The sequence below is a fragment of the Amphiprion ocellaris genome, chromosome 12, assembly GCF_022539595.1.
Source record: "Amphiprion ocellaris isolate individual 3 ecotype Okinawa chromosome 12, ASM2253959v1, whole genome shotgun sequence".
Lineage (NCBI taxonomy): Eukaryota > Metazoa > Chordata > Actinopteri > Pomacentridae > Amphiprion > Amphiprion ocellaris.
The window spans coordinates 15726920-15747927 of NC_072777.1; the positions used below are offsets into that span (position 1 = coordinate 15726920).

The 21008-nt window shown below is 40.6% G+C and overlaps 1 protein-coding gene across 2 annotated transcripts in view; it reads right to left on the bottom strand.

Annotated features, from left to right (window-relative positions):
• Positions 1-1073: 1073 nt before the first annotated feature.
• Positions 1074-21008, bottom strand: part of LOC111564655 (sterile alpha motif domain-containing protein 12-like) — a 30720-nt gene continuing 10785 nt past the window's right edge. Inside the window, exons 2-5 of one of the 2 annotated variants that reach the window (XR_002745798.3) lie at positions 19353-19499; positions 7112-7252; positions 6776-6894; positions 1074-1849 (exon numbers count right to left, since the gene is read on the bottom strand). Coding sequence is in view for 1 of the 2 variants with exons in the window: in XM_055016061.1 (XP_054872036.1) it covers positions 6878-6894; positions 7112-7252; positions 19353-19473 (279 nt within the window). In the remaining variant the exon portion in view is untranslated. Of the gene's footprint in view, positions 1850-5937; positions 6895-7111; positions 7253-19352; positions 19500-21008 lie in introns of those variants that run through there. The other variant, XM_055016061.1, reaches the window with a different exon arrangement.

Sequence of the window (21008 nt, forward strand, 5' to 3'; positions counted from 1 at the left end):
CTGACTAAGCGCTCCCCCAGCCACGCCCAGCCAAATCAAATGCCACACCATCTCCTGAGGTATTAATCATACTCAGACACACAAATGCACACAGTCAGGCCCAGAAACAGAAAGAAAAAGAGAGGAAAGGTCACTTGAGCACTCCGGCTGTCTCTCATGCACCAGCTTTGCGTGTTAAGTTTCCATAAGCATGTTGTTTCTTGCCCTTAACAGCAGCACGCATTTCCCTCTTGCTTGTTTGTAATTACATACACGTTTCCAGGAAGCAAAAACAAAATTCTCATTCTAATGAAGTCTTATTTTCTTGTTTTGCTTTGTTTCTCACTCACCCACCAGTAGGTAAGGTGTAATAAATTCATCCTGTGCGCAAAACATTGTTAAAACCCACATATCTTTTAAAAAACCGAAGGTATCCAGAAGTTTTTAAACATCAGATATGTCTTACTTTTGTGGAAATGTAGTTGAAGAGATGGACAATATTGTCAGTTTAGTACATGGTGCAGCCTTAAGAAAACACTGAGAAAATCAAAATTGTTCCAGGTATAAACATACAACTTCAATGAATACCTGGAAAAACCTGATATAAAAACCAACAGAAGATGTTAGTAAAGAGTATTTTTCCAACAACCTCTGTCAGAGGTTAAACTTAAAACCATGTATTTCTTAACACTGAGGCAGTTAGAGGTTTTAAAAGTGACTCTCTACAAAATTGTTGCAGTGCAGCCAGTGGATTATTACCAGGTTGATATATGGTGTGACTGATGCCATGGACGTGATGCAGTTTGATTACATTTTTATTGCATAGTTTATCAACTCTATACTGACTGTCTTGATCTCGTACACTATAGAATTCGATTTGGGCAGCACACAAGTTTGCTTTAATATGTTTTCATTATCATAGATCTTTCATATCACAGAGTTTTTTTAGGCAGACAAATACTGAGTTGTAAAGGCAACATTGGTTATGGAGTGAGAAGCATGAGGCTGCAGCTGTAAAAGTCCTGACATGATGATTGACTGACAAATATAGTAGTAGACTTTGCCAGAAACATAAATAAATTATGCAGACAGGGTTATGTTGCCAAAGCAGCACATTTAATTCAACTCCATACTGTACTAAAAGCAATGTTCAGAAACAGATGCAACCTTTAATGTATCACAAATGTGCAGTGGTAGTCATGGCTGTATTACACACTGAAAGGAGGCCAACATACACTTTGAGTCAAAAGTTTGGACACACCTTCTCATTTCATGGTTTTTCTTTTTTTTTTTTTTTTTACAATTATTTACATTTTAGATTTTCACTGAAGGCATCACAGCTATGAATGAACACATATGGAATTATATAGTAAACAAACAACTGAAAAAAGCCAAAACATGTTTTATATTTTAGATTCTTCAAAATAGCCACCCTTTGCTTTGATTACTGCTTTGCACACTTGGTATTCTCTCCATGAGCTTCATGAGGTGTGCCTTGTCAAGGTTAATTTGTGGAATTTTTCGCCTTCTTAATGAGGTTCATTCATAGTTTTGATGCATTCAGTGAGAATCTACAATGTAAATAGTCATGAAAATTAAGAAAAAACATTAAATGAGAAGGTGTGTCCAAACTTTTGACTGGTAGTGTCTAAATAAAGCAGATTTACATATAAAAGATGTCTGAAAGTTTAAAGTTCATGTCAGGCCTGCTGCAGCAGGCTCTGGATCGGGCCCCTCCTTCCCTCCACTTCTGTTTTGCTTATTAGGTGTGGCTGGCACACAGGCTGCAGCAGCAGGTTTGGACAATCCAGAATCAGTAATCAGCAGAAGCGCGAGCAGGTGGATCAGAGCCAATCAGGACATCACCCTTCTACAATATAACCAGACAACATAACATATACATACAATATAACTCATCATTCGATGTCGGACCGTGAATGACATTAGTCAGTCTTTGACTCGTGCATTTCAGCCACTGCATTCTGAAGAACTCCTGTAATTATTGTTTCTGCTTCTCTCTAGTTTGGATTGCCACCTGCTCCTGCACCTAACATCTCACCAGTCCGCCACACTATAACCAACAACCCTCCCGGACAGTCACCTGGTGCATCAACCATTCCTCTCTGCTGTCTCTGACAGCCTTCTGCCTGCCGTCGCAGCCCTGGACCATCAGCCACACGCCAAGCAGCCCTCCAACCATTGGCCACCCTCACAGGTTCCCCTGGCTCTTCTGTCCCCTAAAGCCCTCCACCATCAGCTAAGTCACAGTCCATGCAAGCTCAGACTAGGTTTAGTCTTGTTCTTAGTTTCTTGTATTTTTGTATAGCTCGAGTTCTCCTGAGAGTGTAGTGTTCAGTAGTTTGTCTGGTATGCCAGTTTTGCGCTTATTGTAAATTTCAGCTCAGGTTTGTATAAGTAATCCTTGTGTTCTTTGACAATTAGGGTATTCTAGTGAGTGTAATCACTCTTCCATTTGCACTTAGAAATCACAGGTCTAGTTTTTCCTGTTTCCGCTATTTGAGTTTTTGTAGTGACTTAGAGTAATTTGTTTCCGCTTTCCTGTCTGGGTCTTACCTGCTGTGGGTTAGTTATCTTGATTTGTAAATCTCTTTGTATCGTCCTCCAGCCACTAGAGACACTATTGAGTGCTTGCCTTTGTTTACACTAGAATTTCGATCCTACTTCCGGTTTAGTTTTCCGGTGAATTTTTGTTGTTTCTGTAACTAATCTCCTTTGTAAATAAATTATCGTTTCTGCATCTGTTCACCTCCTTCTCATTCCTGCGCCTGAGCCTCTGGAAACCGTAACAGACCATTTGCTTTAACAATCTTTGCAAGAATCAACTGCGATCAAAAAACAGGATTCACCTGCATCATTATCATAAACATATCAAATTCAAATCATCTGTAATTCTGCTCATCATTCATGATAGGAAAATTAGGCTTTTTAGTGGTCGATTGGTCATTAAAAAAAAAAAAAAAAACGAGATTCACACCAACAACTGAACTGTCAAATCAATTTCAGTGTGTGCGAGAGAAGCAAACACTGGAAGGTTTTACTGCTCCGCTTCAGTTTTTTTTTTTTTTTTTTTTTTTTTTAGTCTGACACATGAAATGTTTAACCCTTGGCACCTCAGTGATCCATGTACCAGGACCAGGCAGCATCTGTTATCAGACTACTGAAACTCAAATGGATGTAGCGTGTTGTGCTTCATTTCTATTACTTCAAATATGGTAGAGTTGCAAGTATGACTTCTTGTAACAGGTTAAATATTGTATATCATAAGACTGATGTTTACTTTTTTTTGCTTTTACAATTTCACATTTTGAATAGCTGAAGGTAAAAATATTTCTTACAACGTGTCTTCAGGCATCACTCTGGCGTGGTAAGGGAGACAAGTTCGGTATCCTTTGAGTCCACTGACAAACTCTGGGTATATGAGTACATTTTAAAAACTGACCTGTGGATTAAGGGGTTTTAACAGAACTGAAGATCCGATGGCTTTTTAATGTTTTCGCTCTTTATCTCTTTTTACCCAACTCGAACTCCCTACTGTAACAAAAGACATCTACAATCTAGTTATAATTATTTTCAGACTTTGTTTTGATATTAATTACATACATTATCACAGTCACAATTTAAGTGTTTTGATTTAGGTTTGATTTGTGTGTTGTCCATCCCTGATATTTTGAGATTTGTCAACGGCAACAGGAAGTTACAATAAGGAATACTGAGGGAGCCTATCAGGACATTTTAACAGTACAGCGATATTAACAGCAAGTGGGTTATGCTGAGGCAGGTAGTGCTTTAAGCTAGATGCTACTGCTAGCATGCTAACATAATAGCAGTAAATCCAATTCTAGAAGGGTGTAGGAAACTGAATAATGAAGGTTTGTTATGTTAACCCAAAAGTTGTATTTCTGCATTAAAGACAGTGACAGAGACATTGAGAGGGCAGAAAAATGGCACTTGTCCTTTCTGAGTTTAATTAATCAGAGCGAAGACCTGCACAGCAGTTTTTCAGGGCCGCTCAGAAGCACACAAACCCAGCAGTAGCTACTTTTGCATTCCCTCGAAAAGGCCATTGAAAGGGGTAGGGGTGGTGGGTCATTACATATCATTTCATCAAGTGGTCCCCACCTGACCCCCTCAGATTTTTCTAAATTTTTACATACTTATAGAACATTATATATGATGGAAAAATCCAAAATTACAAGGCTTAATTGTAAAGAGTTCCAAAGTTGTGACCATTTGAAGTAGGTAGGGGGTACCCTAAAATTGCGACCAAAATTAAGACTTGAAATTTTCATCTATTTTCAGGCTTCTATAACTTCTGAACAAAAAGAGCTAGAGGTCTGAAATTTTCAGGATCACTTCATAGGAATCCATAGTCCTAAGAAATGTGAAAATATTTACTTAAAATTTATAATTGCATGTTACAGAGAATGACAAAGTTGAGATTTTATCCATCATGAACTTCTAAAATGCTACTTTTGGCCACCTGTTGCACAAAAACTAATCATCCTATTCATTAGAAATTGTATGTGTTGTATCTTGGCTACCTAGGGAATGGATCTCTGTAAAATAAAGGTCTTATGTTATGTACGATATGTGAACAGCTAAAAATCAAAAATATCTGTCCGACCTTCGGATTCAAAGGTCAATATGAGCATGTGGGATAGGTAGTATCACAAAATAAAAGACACCATGTGAAAGTACAGGAATTGCCCTAAATTTTGACACCAAGCACAACTTGCTTCTATAAATCCTTCTATGTTAAATGTTCAAATTAAATATGCACATTTTCACCCCATATTTTAGCCATATATAACAGAAAATTTTGTGATTTTCAAGTGTTCAAATGTATGTATTGCAGAGTAAAGAAGATATTAAGTACTTACAAATTTATACATTAACTGTTAGAGTGAATGACCTTGTGTCTGAAGAAACTGTGGCAGATTTGTTGCAGCATGATCTGCATCCTGGCCAGTATGTTGCAGCTGTTTATGATAATTACTGGTACTTGGAAAATGTTGTGGAAGTGTCAACTGAGCAGGCAGATGTGCTCCTAGACTTCATGAAACCAAAAGGCCCTGCCAGATCATTTTCTTGGCCCAAAAGGAAGGACTAGCGTTGGGTGCCAACAGACCATATCCTTACTCAAATTGCGGACTTGACGACAGCAACGGGTTGTCAGTACAAACTTAGCCAGGATGCAGAAAAGAAGGTTTCTGAACTTTTTAAAAAAAATTCTGAAAAGACATAACTGAACCAACTTTGCAAACTATACTTGAAAATTTGTAAGTGCTTAATATCTTCTTTACTCTGCAATACATACATTTGAACACTTGAAAATCCCAAAATTTTCTGTTATATATGGCTAAAATATGGGGTGAAAATGTGCATATTTAATTTGAACATTTAACATAGAAGGATTTATAGAAGCAAGTTGTGCTTGGTGTCAACATTTAGGGTAATTCCTGTACTTTCACATGGTGTCTTTTATTTTGTGATACTACCTATTCCACATGCTGATATTGACCTTTGAATCAGAAGGTTGGACAGATATTTTTGAATTTTAGCTGTTCATATATCATACATAACATAGGACCTTTACAGAGATCCATTCCCTAGGTAGCCAAGATACAGCACATAAAATTTCTAATGAATAGGATGATTAGTTTTTGTGTAACAGGTGGCCAACAGTAGCATTTTAGAAGTTTGCGATGGATAAAATCTCAACTTTGTCATCCTCTGTAACATACAATTATAAATTTGAACAACCTGCAAGTACCAGCAGTGTGAAAACTAAAAAGCTAACATTTGCTTAATAGTGCTAAAAACAAAATTCAACTGAGCCTGAAAGAAAGCCAATAATTTAGCAGGTGTTTGTCATAAACCCAAATTACTAGTTAAATTAAATTTCATGTTGAAAACAGATTAACAAAGTTACTACAGTTCATCTTGAAGGTCGCACAGATTCAATTCAATTTTATTTATATAGCGCCAATAACAGTCAAATTGTCTCAAGACGCTTCACAGAACCCGTAAGCCTGACTCCCAGAGCAAGCCCTAAGGCGACAGTGGCAAGGAAAACACCCTTTTAACAGGGAAAAAAACCTTGAGCAGAACCCGGCTCTTATGTGGGGGGACCCATCTGCCTGCTGGCCGGGCGGGTTGAGAGGGCAGAGGAGGTAGAGAGGTAGAGGGTTAGAGGTAGAGGGGTAGAGGTAAAGGGGGAGGGATGGGAGAAGAGGGGGGTGGGGAACAAGAAACATAGCATACAGTTGGATGTATGAACAGATGTGTGTAACAAAGTTCTAATTCATCAAAACAGTTTTCAAATCCATAAATATGACCTTTATGGAAGAGCTAGATGACAAGTCTGTCTGGATAAAATTTCATGACAATTCATGTAATACTGGACAAAGGAGATGGACTTACATCACCATCCCTACAACGATGCTCGCGGTGTGGTTAAATATAGCTATGAGTGGATTATCTACTATTCAAGGTAATAACTGTAAGGGACTGACAGACTAACATCATCCAGACACACACTGGAGCTCTTCTCCTTATTAAATGTGTCAAAATTTGTGTTCACTTATTTTAAAACGCAATAGTTGGATGCAAACCCACAGCAGAGAAAGGAAAAAGACAGCGAGTAATGGACAGTAGGGACCAGAAAAAGACAACCAGACAAAAACTAATCTCATCCATCTGCACAGGTCAGATTTCACACACGAAATGGGTTTCTTTCTCTCTTCATTTCTCATCGATCCTTCTTTCTATTCACCTTCTCTTGTTATTTCCATCACTCCCACCCTTCTCTCTCCTTCACATGGTTGAATGGTTGAATGGATGAATGGGATAAAAGATTTGAAGATTTTACTGTCCTTTATGAAGAAAAACACTCTGGAGAGCAGACAAGAGAGCAGACAAAATATAAGTTAGCAGCTTGATTATCACATTGCATATAAATGTTACACAAGAATTTAAATGTTAATCCTAAGACTTGTCCAGGACTTCTACCACCGGTCATTTTGTCTTTCACAACAGCATCTCTTGTATGACTGTTTTATTAGTTAGTAGTTCAGCCACAACCTTAGCTGAAGTCATTAAGCATTCTCACCAGAGCAGATGTCACAGAGTTCATTGATTTCTTCCTGAACTCTGAGGAGGAGGAAGTCCTGCAACATTTCCTGCTGCTGTTTCTTATCCTCCACCCCGAGAAGCTCCAGGTGATGCTCCTTCAATCTCAGCAATGCACGGCCTGCAAATTTATTCACAACTTGGGTGTGTTAGGTGAAAATCTGTGTTTTTAAAGCAGTACACAAGTAATTTTTGAAATGGTGGTGTTCCTTGTTTGATCTAAAACAATAAAAAAAAAACTATCTGTGTCTACATAAAAACACAAAAACATAACTGTAGCTGTCTCTTAAGCCAAACAACCCTAACCTTGAAGTCACGCTGGCAAAACTCAAAAAACGCTATCTCCCGTTCCGATAGGCTACTATTATTGGTGTGGAAGAATTCTGATGTCTCTTTTAATCGGTATAGTGGAGGAATAACTATACATTTTTGTGTAAACATGTAATAAGCCTGTTTAGCAAGCTTAGCATCAGCACTACTTTGACCACAACCATGAATGGACAGAATGGCCTCATGTAACAGCACACAGTGACAAAAAGGCAGTTTTTCCAAAGACTGGCAATACATTAGAAAAATGTCAATCACAAGGTATCCACACCTTAAAAATGTCCTATTTTATCAGCTATTTATTAGTATTATTCTACAGTGAAGAAGACTTGAAACTATTGATTAAGACCACAAATTCATTAGGAAAATCTATACTGAGGTGACAATTCAAAAAAATTCAAGCTGCAAGCAGCGTTGAATGGGTCCTCGCATACTTGCTGGTCGGCGACCCCAAGCATGTCCATCAGGTGATGCTGCAACCGAGAGTGTATTTCGGCCCATGAATGTGACGAGGGCAGGATTCTGAGCACACAGGTCAAATTTCAGGCAGATTGGAGCATGTACAGGTTATTTATGCAGCACTTCCTGTCCATCCACCAGGTGGCGCTATCACTGTAACTGGTCTATGCATTTCATCAGGACCGGACTCTCATCACACATGTAAAGTTTGAGACAGATAGCAGCATGTACAGGGGATTTGCACAAGACTTCCTGCTTCATGGCGAAACATCAAAGTTCAATCGGCCGCCATGGCCACGCCCTTTGACTTTTGTGTACGATTTTCACAAATTTTCAACCTGAAGGCATGTTGTATATATTCTCCTAATTTGAGGTGTTTTGGAGTTATAGTCTGTAAGGAATCAATTGCTGAAAATGACCAAAAACACCAGAGATCTGATATTTAATTCAAAATGACCGGCTTCCTTTTGGGTTTAGAGGATGGCTCCAAGAGACTTCTTTGTTCACACCGATGTGCTACATATGCATTCCAAATTTTATAGTCGTCAGTTAAACTTGCTGTGGGGGCTGTTTTTTAAAATGCTGCAGAGGGCGCTATGGCACATGCTGTGAACGTATTTTCTGAAATGAATGTGATCAGGGCAGGGCTGTGATTAAACATGTAGAGTTTAAGGCAGATTTGAGCATGCAGAGGGTAGTTGCACAGCAGCTGATGTTTCATGGCGAAGGATCAAATTTCCACAAGTCGCCATGGCCACGCCCTTTGACTTTGGAAGAACCTTTTGATAACTTCTGATCATGACATCGATTTGTATATTCTGGCCAAATTTGAGGTGTCTTAATCTTACCCCCGAGGAGGAGTTCGTTCTCAAAAAAAAATCGCCAAAATTTGTCAAATTAAATCAAAATAGCAGACTTCCTGTTGGGTTTAGGGTATGACTCGAAATGTATTGCCTAAATGTCCTGTTGCCAATAGGTGGCACTCTGACTATTTCTAAATTTATGAGTGTGGATGTGTTCAGACTGGGCCTGGTGTCAAGCACATGAACTTTGTGGCAGATAGAATCAGGATTAGCGGCTATATAAACACTTCAGTAGTCATGATGAGACATCAAAATTTGCCACGCCGCCACAGGCACACCTTTTGATGAGAAATCACCATTTTCACTGTAAATCATCTTCGTGTTTGGGCTTACGTCACCACATTTGAGGTGAATATGGGCAACAGGTTAAGAACTGTACATCAAAGTGTAAAACATATCATTTCCTGTTGCCAGCTGGTGGTGCTCTGACTGAATGTATTTCATCATATGGATGTGATCAGGGCAGGACTCTGATCATACATGTAAAGTTTCAGGCAAATTGGAGCATGTTCAGGGCATTTACACAGCATCTGATTTTTCATGAGGAAGGATCAAACTTCCAGAGGCCACCACAGCCACGCCCTTTGACTTCTGAGGAACATTTTAATAACTTTTACTCACTAAGGCCTCCTGTACATACTGGCAAAATTTCAGCGATTTTGGAGTTATCCCCTAGGGGGAGTTCGCGCTTGAAAAGCAAAAATGGCCAAAAATCGGGGGACGTGGGACCATACTGCCTTGCTTCTAGTTCAGAGAAGACGCTGCAGCACTGAGCCGTGGAGCAGTCTGTCTTCACCCCAGCCGTCCTCCGGTATGAGGACGAGGATTCCCTGCCCTCCTAAAGGTGAGGAGGTGAACCGATTGGCCGGCGTGAGCCCCGGACTGTTGCTCCCTGGTAGCCTGATTTTGCCTTCCCTCACCTGAAGTGAGTTTTTGCCAGAGTGGCATAACTGTTTAATTTTGTTAATAAAACCTGCTGACTGTGACCCGCCAACTGCCTGCTCTGTGTGCACTCACCTTGGATTCAAACCACCCGCAAACCGTGACAGAATGTCGGTAGAAATCTGTGAAACGTGTGGAATGTATATATTTTAACAATCAGTGCGGTATATTTTTCTAACAGTTGCACAGTAAAGTTAAAGGTGATATATTTTAACAGGATTTGTAGCTTGTGGTATTGAGTGACTTTAAGATAAAATAAAATCTTAAGAGTTAACACAAATCAAGAAAGTGGTTTTTAAGTGTTTTTGTGAAATCGAAGTTTCTGTTTAAAAGTGTTTTCCTTATACTTAAGAGAGAACTCTCCATGCTAATTTAAGTTTTCTTCACATAATTACCATAATTACCACATAATTTGCCAGTTAGTTTTAATGGAGGATAATGATGAATTTAAAATATATTGTGGTAAAAACTGTTGCGTTTGAAACAATGTAAGACGGGAATGCCCGTAGAAAACTGTTAGACGTCTGTAATGTATTATTTTACTGATTGTTTTGGCCATTATGGCCACGCCCTTTGACATTGGAGGAACTTTTTGATAACTTTTGATCGTGACGTCATGTTGTATATACTGGTCAAATTTGAAGTCTCTTGGAGTTAATCCCTAGGAGGAATTCGTTCCCCAAAATTAAAAAAAATCCTCAAAATTTATCCGATTAATCCAAAATGGCAGACTTACTGTTGGGTTTAGGATATGGCTCCAAGAGGATTTTTTTGTTCATCCTGATGTGCTCTATATGCCTCCCAAATTTTTTGGATGTAGATGAAACGTGTTGCGGGGGATATTTGTTAAAAATGCTGCAGGGGGCGCTATAGCACATGCAGTGCTGAAATGCATGCAGTGTCCTTCCTTTAACCGACCGTGATGTGTGGTAATTTTGGTGAGGTTATGAGCATCCTGAATCTGTCAAAAATCACTCTGTTTATAACATCAACAATGCGTTGCCATGACAACAGCATTGTATGAAACATCAAAATCTTCACATTGTGGCATGGTCATCATGTGAAGACTGAGCTGACCAATTTTCAGAATGATATGACAAAGTTTAGGGCAATGGGACGTGCAAACGTAATGCCGAAACATTCTCTTGCCAGTTGGTGGTGCTCTATTTCCAAATTTGTGAGTGTGGATGTCTTCAGACTGGGCCTGGTGTCCAGCATGTGAAGTTTGGGTGAGATAGGATTATGTGAACCTGAGATATAAGCACTTGAATTTTCATGGCGAAACATCAAAATTTGCCACGCCACCACAGGCACGCCTTTTGATGGCACGTCACCATTTTTTCTGAGTCATCAATGTGTTTAGGCTTATGTCACCACATTTGAGGTGAATCTGGCCAATGGGCCAACAATAGTACATCAAAGTGTAAAAAATGTCACATTTCCTGATGCCACAAGGTGGCACTATGACTGTGAGTGAATTTTACCATATGGATGTCATCAGGGCAGGTCTTTGATCATACATGTAAAGTTTCAGGCAGATTGGAGCATGTGCATGAGAGTTAGACAGCATTTCCTGTTTCATGGCGAATGAGCAAAGTTTAGGGCTTTGACATGGCCACACCTTTTAGCTTATCAAGAACCTTTTGATAACTTTTCATCCTCCGGGCCTCTTTTATGTATTGACCCAATTTCAGGTGTCTTGGACTTAACCCCTAGGAGGAGTTCGTTGCCAAAAATTGACAGTAATTTACAGTAAATGAAAGATAGCGGACTTCCTGTTGGGTTTAGAGCATAGCTGTGATTGACTTTTTACTGTTTGCCAATGTGCTGCATATGCCTCCCAAACTTTGTAGCTGTATATGAAATGTCCTCCCAGTTGGGCTAATAACACATTATTAAATTTTGTAGGGGGCGCTATGGAGACATGTTTTCACACAAATGCACAGGCCCCATAAAATATCAAATATTTCACTGGTCCTGATGTGTGTGGAAGTTTTGATGCGAATAGGCGCATCTTTAGGCCCTCAAAAATGCAATTCATTTGGCGGTAAAATAATAATAATAATAATAATAATAATAATAATAACAATAATCTCTAGCATTCCAATAGAGTCTTCGCACCATTCGGTGCTCGGACCCGAATAATAATTCCTTGCATTACAATAGGGTCTTCGCACTGTTAGTGCTCGGACCCTAATAATAAACCCTAGGGTTTCAATAGGGTCCTCCACACCCTCGGTGCTCGGACCCGAATAATAATTCCTTGCATTACAATAGGGTCTTCGCACTGTTAGTGCTCGGACCCTAATAATAAACCCTAGGGTTTCAATAGGGTCCTCCACACCCTCGGTGCTCGGACCCAAATAATTAAAACTGCAAGCAGCATTGAACGGGTCCTCGCACACCAACGCACGTAGGGAAGTGGTGCACGTCGATACATGGCGTACGTCAGGGTGTGACACAAAAGTGAAGGTGTTGAGACGTAGCTGACCAATTTCAGAGATTTTTTCACAAATTTTGGTATGTGCGAACATAGAACATTTGTCAGAGATACAATGTGCTTTATAAGGAGGTAGTGTGACACAGAGAAGAGTTTGAGAAATAGTAACTCTCAAACTGGTGTTTAAAACGGAAGAGAAAATATACTGGAGCCAGTGTAAAGAGACTGAAACATATTGGGAGCCAATATTACAACACTAAAACATACTGGGAGTCAGTTTAAATAGGCTGAATATTGGCATAGGAGTGTCATCAGGGCAGGACTGTGGTTAAACATGTAAAGTTTGTGGCAGATTGCAGCATGTACAGGGGATTTACACAGCACTCTTTCATGGTGAAGCATCAGCCGCCATGGCCACACCCCTTTGAGTGTTGTGTGCGATTTTGACCAATTCTCATGTTAACGTCGTGTTGTATATACTGTCCAAATTTGAGGTCTTTTAGAGTTACAAACTGTGAGGAATAAATCACTGAAAATGAAAAAAAAAAACAGGCAAAATCTGACATTTAATTCAAAATGGCAGACTTCCTGTTGAGTTTAGAGTATGGGTTTAAGAGTTTTTTTTATTCATCCTAATGTGCTACATATGCATACCAAATTTCGTAGACATCAGTGAAAGTTGCTGTGGGGGCAGACAGTAGTTGATGTTTCATGGCGAAGCATCAAAGTTCAGGGGGTCGCCATGGCCACGCCCTTTGACTGATGCAGATGATTTTGAGCAGTTGTCATCGTTACAACCTGTTATATGTACTGGTCAAATTTGAGGTCTCTTGGAGTTATCACCTTTGAGTAGTTAACCACTGAAAATGGCAAAAATAACCAAAAATCTCACAATTAATCCAAGATGGTGGACTTCCTGTTGGGTTTAGGTTTTGGGCCCCCTGGACTTTTTTGTTCACCCTGATGTGCTACACATGCCCACCAAATATCGTGCATGTAGGGCAAACGGGCTGCGGGGGAAATTTGTTAATAATGCTACAGGGGGCGCTATAGCACATGCAGTGCTGAGATGCATACAGTGTCCTACCTTTATCCAACTGTGATGTGTGTGGTAATTTTGGTGAATTTCCAAGCATTTCTATTGTGTCAAAATGTATTTCCTGTTTTATGGCGAGTGATCAAATTTCCAGGGGCCGCCATGGCCACGCCTTTCAGCTTTTGAGGAACCTTTTGATAGCTTTTGATCATGACGTCATGTTTTCTATACTGGCCAAATTTGAGGTCACTAGGAGTAACCCCCTAGGAAGAGTTTGGTCTCAAAAATGAAAAAAAATCTGCAAAAATTGTCCAATTAATTCAAAATGGCGGACTTCCTGTTGGGTTTAAGGTATGGTTCCAAGATGCTTTTTCGTGCATCCGGACATGCTACATATGCCTCCCAAATTTTGTGGACGTAGGTGAAACGTGCTGCTGGGGCTGTTTATTAAAGTTACTGCAGGGGTCGCTATAGCACATGCAGTGTTGAGGTGCATAATGTCCTTCCCTGAGTCGACTGTGATGTTTGTGGTAATTTTGGTGAAGTTTTCAGCATTCGTAACCTGTCAAAAAGTACTTTGTCATGGCAACAACGCGTTGCCACGGCAACACCATTGTATCAAAAGTCAAAATCTTCATACTGTGGCATTGTCAAGAAGTGAAGAGTGAGCTGACCAATTTCCAGAATGATATGACAAAGTTTGGAGCAATGGTGTGTGCAAATGTAATGTCTAAACTTCTTGTTACCAATAGGTGGCGCTATGACTTTTTCTAAATTTTCGAGCGTGGATGTTCTCAGACTGGGCCTGGTGTCCAGCACATGAAGTTTGGGGCAGATAGGATCATATATAGCTGAGATATAAATCATTAAATTTTCATGGCAAAACATCAAAATTTGCCGCGCCGCCACAGACACGCCTTTTGATGACGAGTCACCATTTTCTCTGTGATTCATCATCAATGTGTTCAGGCTTATGTCGCCACATTTGAGGTGAATTTGGCCAACGGGCTGACTATAGTACATGAAAGTGTAAAAAATGTCAAATTCCTGATACCACAAGGTGGCGCTATGACTGTGAATGAAAATTATCATATGGATGTCATCAGGGTAGGTCTCTGATCATACATGTCAAGTTTCATTCAGATTGGCGCATGTACAAGAGAGTTAGTCAGCGCTTTCTGTTTCATGGCGAAGGATCAATATTTTTGGGGCCCACCATGGCCACAGCGTTTGACCTAGGCAGAATATTTTAATAACTTTTCATCAGTAAGGCTTGTTGTATGTACTGACCAAATTTGAGGTCTCCTCCCCGAGGAGGAGTTCATCACAGGTTTTTCACAGTTAACGCAAGATGGCAGACTTCCTGTTCGGTTTAGGGAATGGCTATCATTGACTTTTTTGTGCGTCCCCTTGTTGTATATGCATCCCAAATTTTGTAGCTGCAGATCAAGCGTCCTCCCAATTGGGTTAGTGACCACTATTTTCAATTTTGTAGGGGGCGCTATGGAGCCATTTTGGCACATACAGGCACAACTCCCATAAAATATCAAATTTTTCACCTATCCCAATATGTGTTTGCAAAGTTTCATGACTTTTCGGGAATGTTTAGGCCGTCAAAAAAGCAATTCATTTTTCAGGAGAATAATAATAATAATAATAATAATAATTAAAGCTGCAAGCAGCGTTGAACAGGTCCTCGCATCCTTGCTGGTCGGCGAATCCAAGCATGTCCACCAGGTGGCGCTGCGACCGAGAGTGTATGTCGTCCTATGGATGTGATGAAGGCCGGACTCTGATCACATTTGTAAAGTTTCAGGCAGATTGGTGCAAGTACGGGCTCGAAGTGAAGCATTTCCTGTCCATCCACCAGGTGGTACTGCAACTGAAAGTGTATATTGGCCTATTGACGTGATCAGGATTGCACTCTGAGCACACATGTAAAGTTTCAGGCAGATTGGAACATGTACAGGCTAGTTATACAACATTTCTTGTCTATCCAACAGGTGGCACTGTCACTCTGACTGTATATTGGTCTATGGATGTCTTCAAAGCTGGACTCTGATGACACGTAAAATTTCATACAGATCAGAACATGCAGAGGGTAGTTACACAGCAGTTGATATTTCATGGCGAAGCATCAAAATTCTGGAGGCTGCCATGGCCACGCCCTCAGACTTATAATGAAAATTTTGATAACTTTTGATCACAACTACCTGTTGTACATTTTGGTAAAATCTGAGGTCTCTTGGAGTTAGCCCCTATGAGGAGTTTGTTCTCGAAAATGACAAAAATCGCCAAAATTTGATGGCAGACTTCCAAAAAGATGGCAGACTTCCTGTTGCGTTTAGGGTATGACTCCAAGAGGCTTTTTTGTGCATCCTGATGTGCTCTATATGCCTCCCAAATTTCATGGAGTAGGTTAAACACACTTCGGGGGCTGTTTGTTTAAAATGCTGTAGGGGGCGCTATAGCACATGCAGTGCCGAGATGCATACAGTGTCTTTCCATTCATCAATGGCGATGTGCATGGTAATTTTGGTGAGCGTTGGAGTATTCATAACCTGTCAAGAAGTACTTTGTCTGTCATGGCGATATTTGGTTGCCACGGCAACAGCATTCCATGAAACGTCAAAGCCTTCACAGTGTGGAATTGTTAAGAGGTGAAGACTTGGCTGACCAATTCCAAGCATTATATCACAAAGTTTGGGGTCACAGTGCCTGAAAATATAATGCCTCAAATTTACTGTTACCAACAGATGGCGCTATTACTTTTTCAGAATTTATAAGTGAGGATCTGTTCAGACTGGACCTGGTGTCCAGCATGTGAAGTTTGGGCCAGACTGCATCATGTACAGCAGAGATATAAATAATTAAATTTTCATGGCGAAACATCAACAGTCGCCGTGCCACCACAGACACACCCTTTGACTTAAAATGAAAATTTTGATAACTTTTGATCATTAAGGCCTGCTGTATGTACTGGTAGAATTTGAGGTGAATTGGAGTCACGTCCTAGGAGGAGTTCGCTCTAAAAAAAAAATCAAAAATGGGAAAAATCTGACATTCAATACAAAATCGTGCACTTCCTGTTGGGTTTAGGGTATGGGTCCTAGAGGCTTTTTTGTTTATCCTGACATGCTAAACATCCTGCCCAAATTTCATGCCTGTAGGTCACACACGGTTTGGGGGCTGAATTGCAGGTGGCGCTATAGAGCCATTTTGCCACACACATGCGCAATTCCAATAAAATCTAAAAATTTTCACCACTTCTGATTTTTCTACAAATTTTCATGAGTTTTTGAGCATGTTCAGGCCCTCAAAAATGCGATCATTTAGGCCGGAAAATAATAATAATAATAAACCTAAGGGTTCCAATAGGGTCCTCCGCACCGTCGGTGCTCGGACCCTAAAAATAAACCCTAGGATTTCAATAGGGTCCTCTGCAGCGTCGGTGCTCGGACCCTAATTAAAGCTGCAAGCAGCATTGAACGGGTCCTCACATCCTTGTTGGTCGGCGAATCCAAGCATGTCCAGCAGGTGGCACTGCGACCAGGAGTGTATTTTGGCCAATGGATGTCATGAGGGCAGGACTCTGATCACATTTGTAAAGTTTCAGGGAGATTGGAGCATGTACAGGCTAGTTATACAGCATTTCTTGTCCATCCACCCGGTGGCGCTGCGACCGAGAGTGTATATTGGCCTATGGATGTAATCAGGATTGGACTGTGATTAAACATGCAATGTTTGAGGCAGATTGAAGAATGTAGAGGATAGTTACACAGCAGTTGATGTTTCATGACGAAGCATCAAAATTCAGGGGGTCGCCATGGCCACGCCCTTTGACTGATGCAGATGATTTTGGTAATTTATCATCATTACGACTGGCATAGCCTGTCCAAATTTGATGTCTCTTGGAGTTGTCCCCTGTGAGTAGTTAACCACTGAAAATGACCAAAATGACCAAAAATCTCACAATTACTCCAAGATGGCGGACTTCCTGTTGGGTTTAGGTCTTTGGTTCTATAGACTTTTTTGATTGTCCTGATGTGCTACATATGCATATCAAATATTGTAGATGTAGACTCATGTCTCGAAAATGATTTATTTACTCTTTTATGGTGAAGGGTCAAATTTCCAGGGGCTACCATGGCCATGCCCTTTGACTGATGCAGGTGATTTTGATAGTTTTATAGACTGTCCAAATTTGATGTGTCTTGGAGTTGTCCTCTATGAGTAGCTAACCACGAATATGACCAAAATCACCAAAAATGGCACAATTAATCCAAGACTGGACTCTCTGTTGGGTTTAGCTTTTGGGCACCTTAGACTTTCTTTTTTCGCCCTAACGTGCTACAGATGCCTACCAAATATTATGGGTGTAGGTGAAACGTGCTGCTGGGGCTGTTTGTTAAACATACTGTAGGGGGCACTATAGCTCATGAAGTGCCGAGATGCATACATTGTCCTTCCTTTAACCAATGGTGATGTGTGTGGTAATTTTGGTGAAGTTTTCAGCATTCGTAACCTGTCAAAAAGTCCTTGTCACAGCAACAATGCGTTGCCACAGCAACAGCATTGTATCAAATGTCAAAATCTTCCCACTGTGGCATTGTCAAGGGGTGAAGAGTCAGCTGATCAATTTCCAGAATGATATGACAAAGTTTGGAGCAATGGTGTGTGCAAATGTAATGTCTAAACTTCTTGTTACCAATAGGTGGCGCTATGACTTTTTCAAAATTTTTCAGTGTGGATGTCTTCAGACTGGGCCTGGTGTCCAGCACATGAAGTTTGGGGAAGATAGGATCAGGATTAGCTCAGATATAATCATTTCAGTAGTCATGGCGAGACATCAAAATTTGCCACGTCATCACAGACACGCCTTTTGATGATGAGTCACCATTTTCACTGTGAATCATCATCAACGTCTTTAGGTTTATGTCACCACATTTGAGGTGAATCTGAGCAACAGGCAAAGAACAGCACATCAAAGTGTAAAAAATGACATTCTTCTTGTCAGCAGGCCGCGCTCTGACTGTGAACATATTTCATCCTATGGATGTGATCAGGACAGGACTCTGATCATACATGTAAAGTTTTAGGCAGATTGGAGCATGTTCAGGGCATTTACACAGCACCTGATATTTCATGGTGAAGGATCAAAATTCCAGAGGCCGCAACGGACACGCCCTTTGACTTCTGAGGAACATTTTGATAACTTTTGATCACTAAGGCCTGCTGTATGTACTGGCTGAATTTGAGGTGAATTGGAGTTTGCCTCTACGAGGCGTTCGCTGTAGAAAAAAATCAAAAATGGGCAAAATCTGACATTCAATGCAAAAAAGCTCACTTCCTGTTGGGTTTAGAATATGGCTGTCACTGACTTTTTTGTTCAGCCTGATGTGCTGCATATGTGTATAAAATATGGTAGTTGTAGGTGAAACATGCTGCCCGTGGGAAAGTGTAGGGGGAGCTATGGAGCCATTTTGCCATACACCTCCACAATTCCTTTAAAATATAAAATTTTTCCCTAGTTCTGGTGCATCTTTTCACGCAAATCGGAATGTGTTTAGGCCTTCAAAAATGCAATCATTTGTAGAGACAAATAACAAACCCTAGGGTTTCAATAGGGTTTTCGCACCGTCAGTGCTCGACCCTAATAAACCCTAGCATTCCAACAGGGTCTTCGCACCGTCGGTGCTCGGACCCTAAAAAAAAGTGTGGGCATTTTTTTTCCCATAGACTTCTATACAATCAGGCTTGTAACCAAAGGAGTTACCCTCTGCTGGCTATTAGAAAGAATGCAGGTTTAAGGCACAACTGTGCTGGCTATATTTTTTGAACCTGGAGGCTACATCCATTCTTGATTTTCCCTGCCCACACATGAACAGTTTCTGGGAAGAAGTTTTCAAAGTCCATTTCCACTGACCTAAAACAATGTTTGCATTTGGACAATGTGAACAAAAAGCCAAAATGAATAGAAAAACACATTTTGGAAAAAAACAAAAAACTGAATACTTGTGGACAAGGCCTAAAACCAAAGCACTTCACCACTCAAATGTTTGTGCGTTCCAAGCCAATTAAAAAAAAAGACATATTCTATTTAAAACGTGACGAAAGACAACAAAGAAAGCTGAATTAAACACATGAGCTGTACCTGATATAGCATGTTTGATTATAGCTTTATGGAGCTGGTTCATATAGGCAGGGTACTGTCCCTGTACCCAATCCAGCACTTCTTCCACTGACCACGACGACGCTTGCCTTGACACATCCATCGCCGTGCAACCACATTAGCAACACCCTGGGAAAGAAAAACAAGAACAGAACATCAAAACATGGTTCTAAAGACTTGAATGTGAATTAAGTTTGCGTTTGTGTAACAAGAAATGTGCTAAATACATTGCTATAATTAGGTCTTCAAAAGCCCCAAGTAACTTCCTACATGGGCTTCACAGTGGCTTGGTGGTGAGCACTTCTGCTGTCTAGCTAGAAGATCACTGGTTCACATCCCACCTTCCTGGGATCTTCCTGCATGGAGTTTGCATGTTATCCCTGTGCATGCGTGGATTTTCTCTGGGAACTCTGGCTTCCTCCCACAGTCCAAAAACATGTTGAGGTTAATTGGTGACTCTAAATTGTTTGTACATGTGAGAATGATTGTTTATCTCTCTATGTAGCCCTGTGGTAGACTGGTGACCTGTCCCCTGCCTTCACCCTGCTGGGACCCTAATGAGGATTAAGCAGATTATAGATAATAGATGGATGTATGGAAGTTCCTACTTGCCAAGTCAAAAAAAAATGTAAAAGGTAGCAAAGGTATGTGTCAACATCTGTCTCTGGTGATCACTTTGTGAGGTTGTTTCCTTCAACTTGTTTTCTTACTAAAGAACATCAAGCTGGTTTACATTACATTACAAACTGCAGCCTATATTTGTTGCTTTAGCCCTCATTCCTTCCTATTTAAATCATCCATCACAGTCTACAGATTGATTTCATTTTCAGCTTTGACCTGCTGTACTAGTATTTATATACACAGTCCTGTGCAATGAGGAATTATGACTGACATTGCAGGTGCAATCCTTTTCTGTTTTACCTCCAAATTAAGCGGTGTAATGTGGTAATTTAACTTCCAATAAAGTTGTGCAGATAATCTAATGGCTGGCTGTCGACACATCTGATCATCTGAACATTTAAGTGAATACAGTGTTATGATAATAAAGGTCTAAGTCACAACCAAAGCTTAAATACTATGTCATTTTCCTTTAATATCTCCATTATACTTCAAGGCAGTGTGGGTTAGCAAGAGCAGCAACATTAAGTGGAATCAGAGTCCAGTCTATGCAAATGAGCTGCAGCCCTCTCCGGGTAAACACACCGGATCACAGTTGGAAATGCGCCGCATGTGGCATGCTGGTCCGGTTGCGGTGCGTTTCCCGCTATGATCCGGAGTGTTTACCTGGAGAGGGCTGCAGCTCATTTGCATAAAGTAGACTGACTTCTACTTTATGCAAATTGGATGTGGCGTGCGGAGATTCCACGCATCGTGAAACTGTTCTCAAACTTCTAAACTAGGCGTCAGTGACCTAAAACGAGGACCGATTCAGCTGCTGCACGGATTATTTCTCACCTCAAATGCTTCCAGAAATAGTTTTCGCTGATGTGTTTTTTGAAATAAAAGGGAAAATTTGCGGCCGAGCCGCTGTGTTTATCCAACTTGTCTGCCGGACTGTCCAGCTGAAAGCTCGGTCACGTGACCACGTAGCGGCCTGCTGTTGCTCAGCGCTGTCATGTGACCATGTTGTGGTCCGCT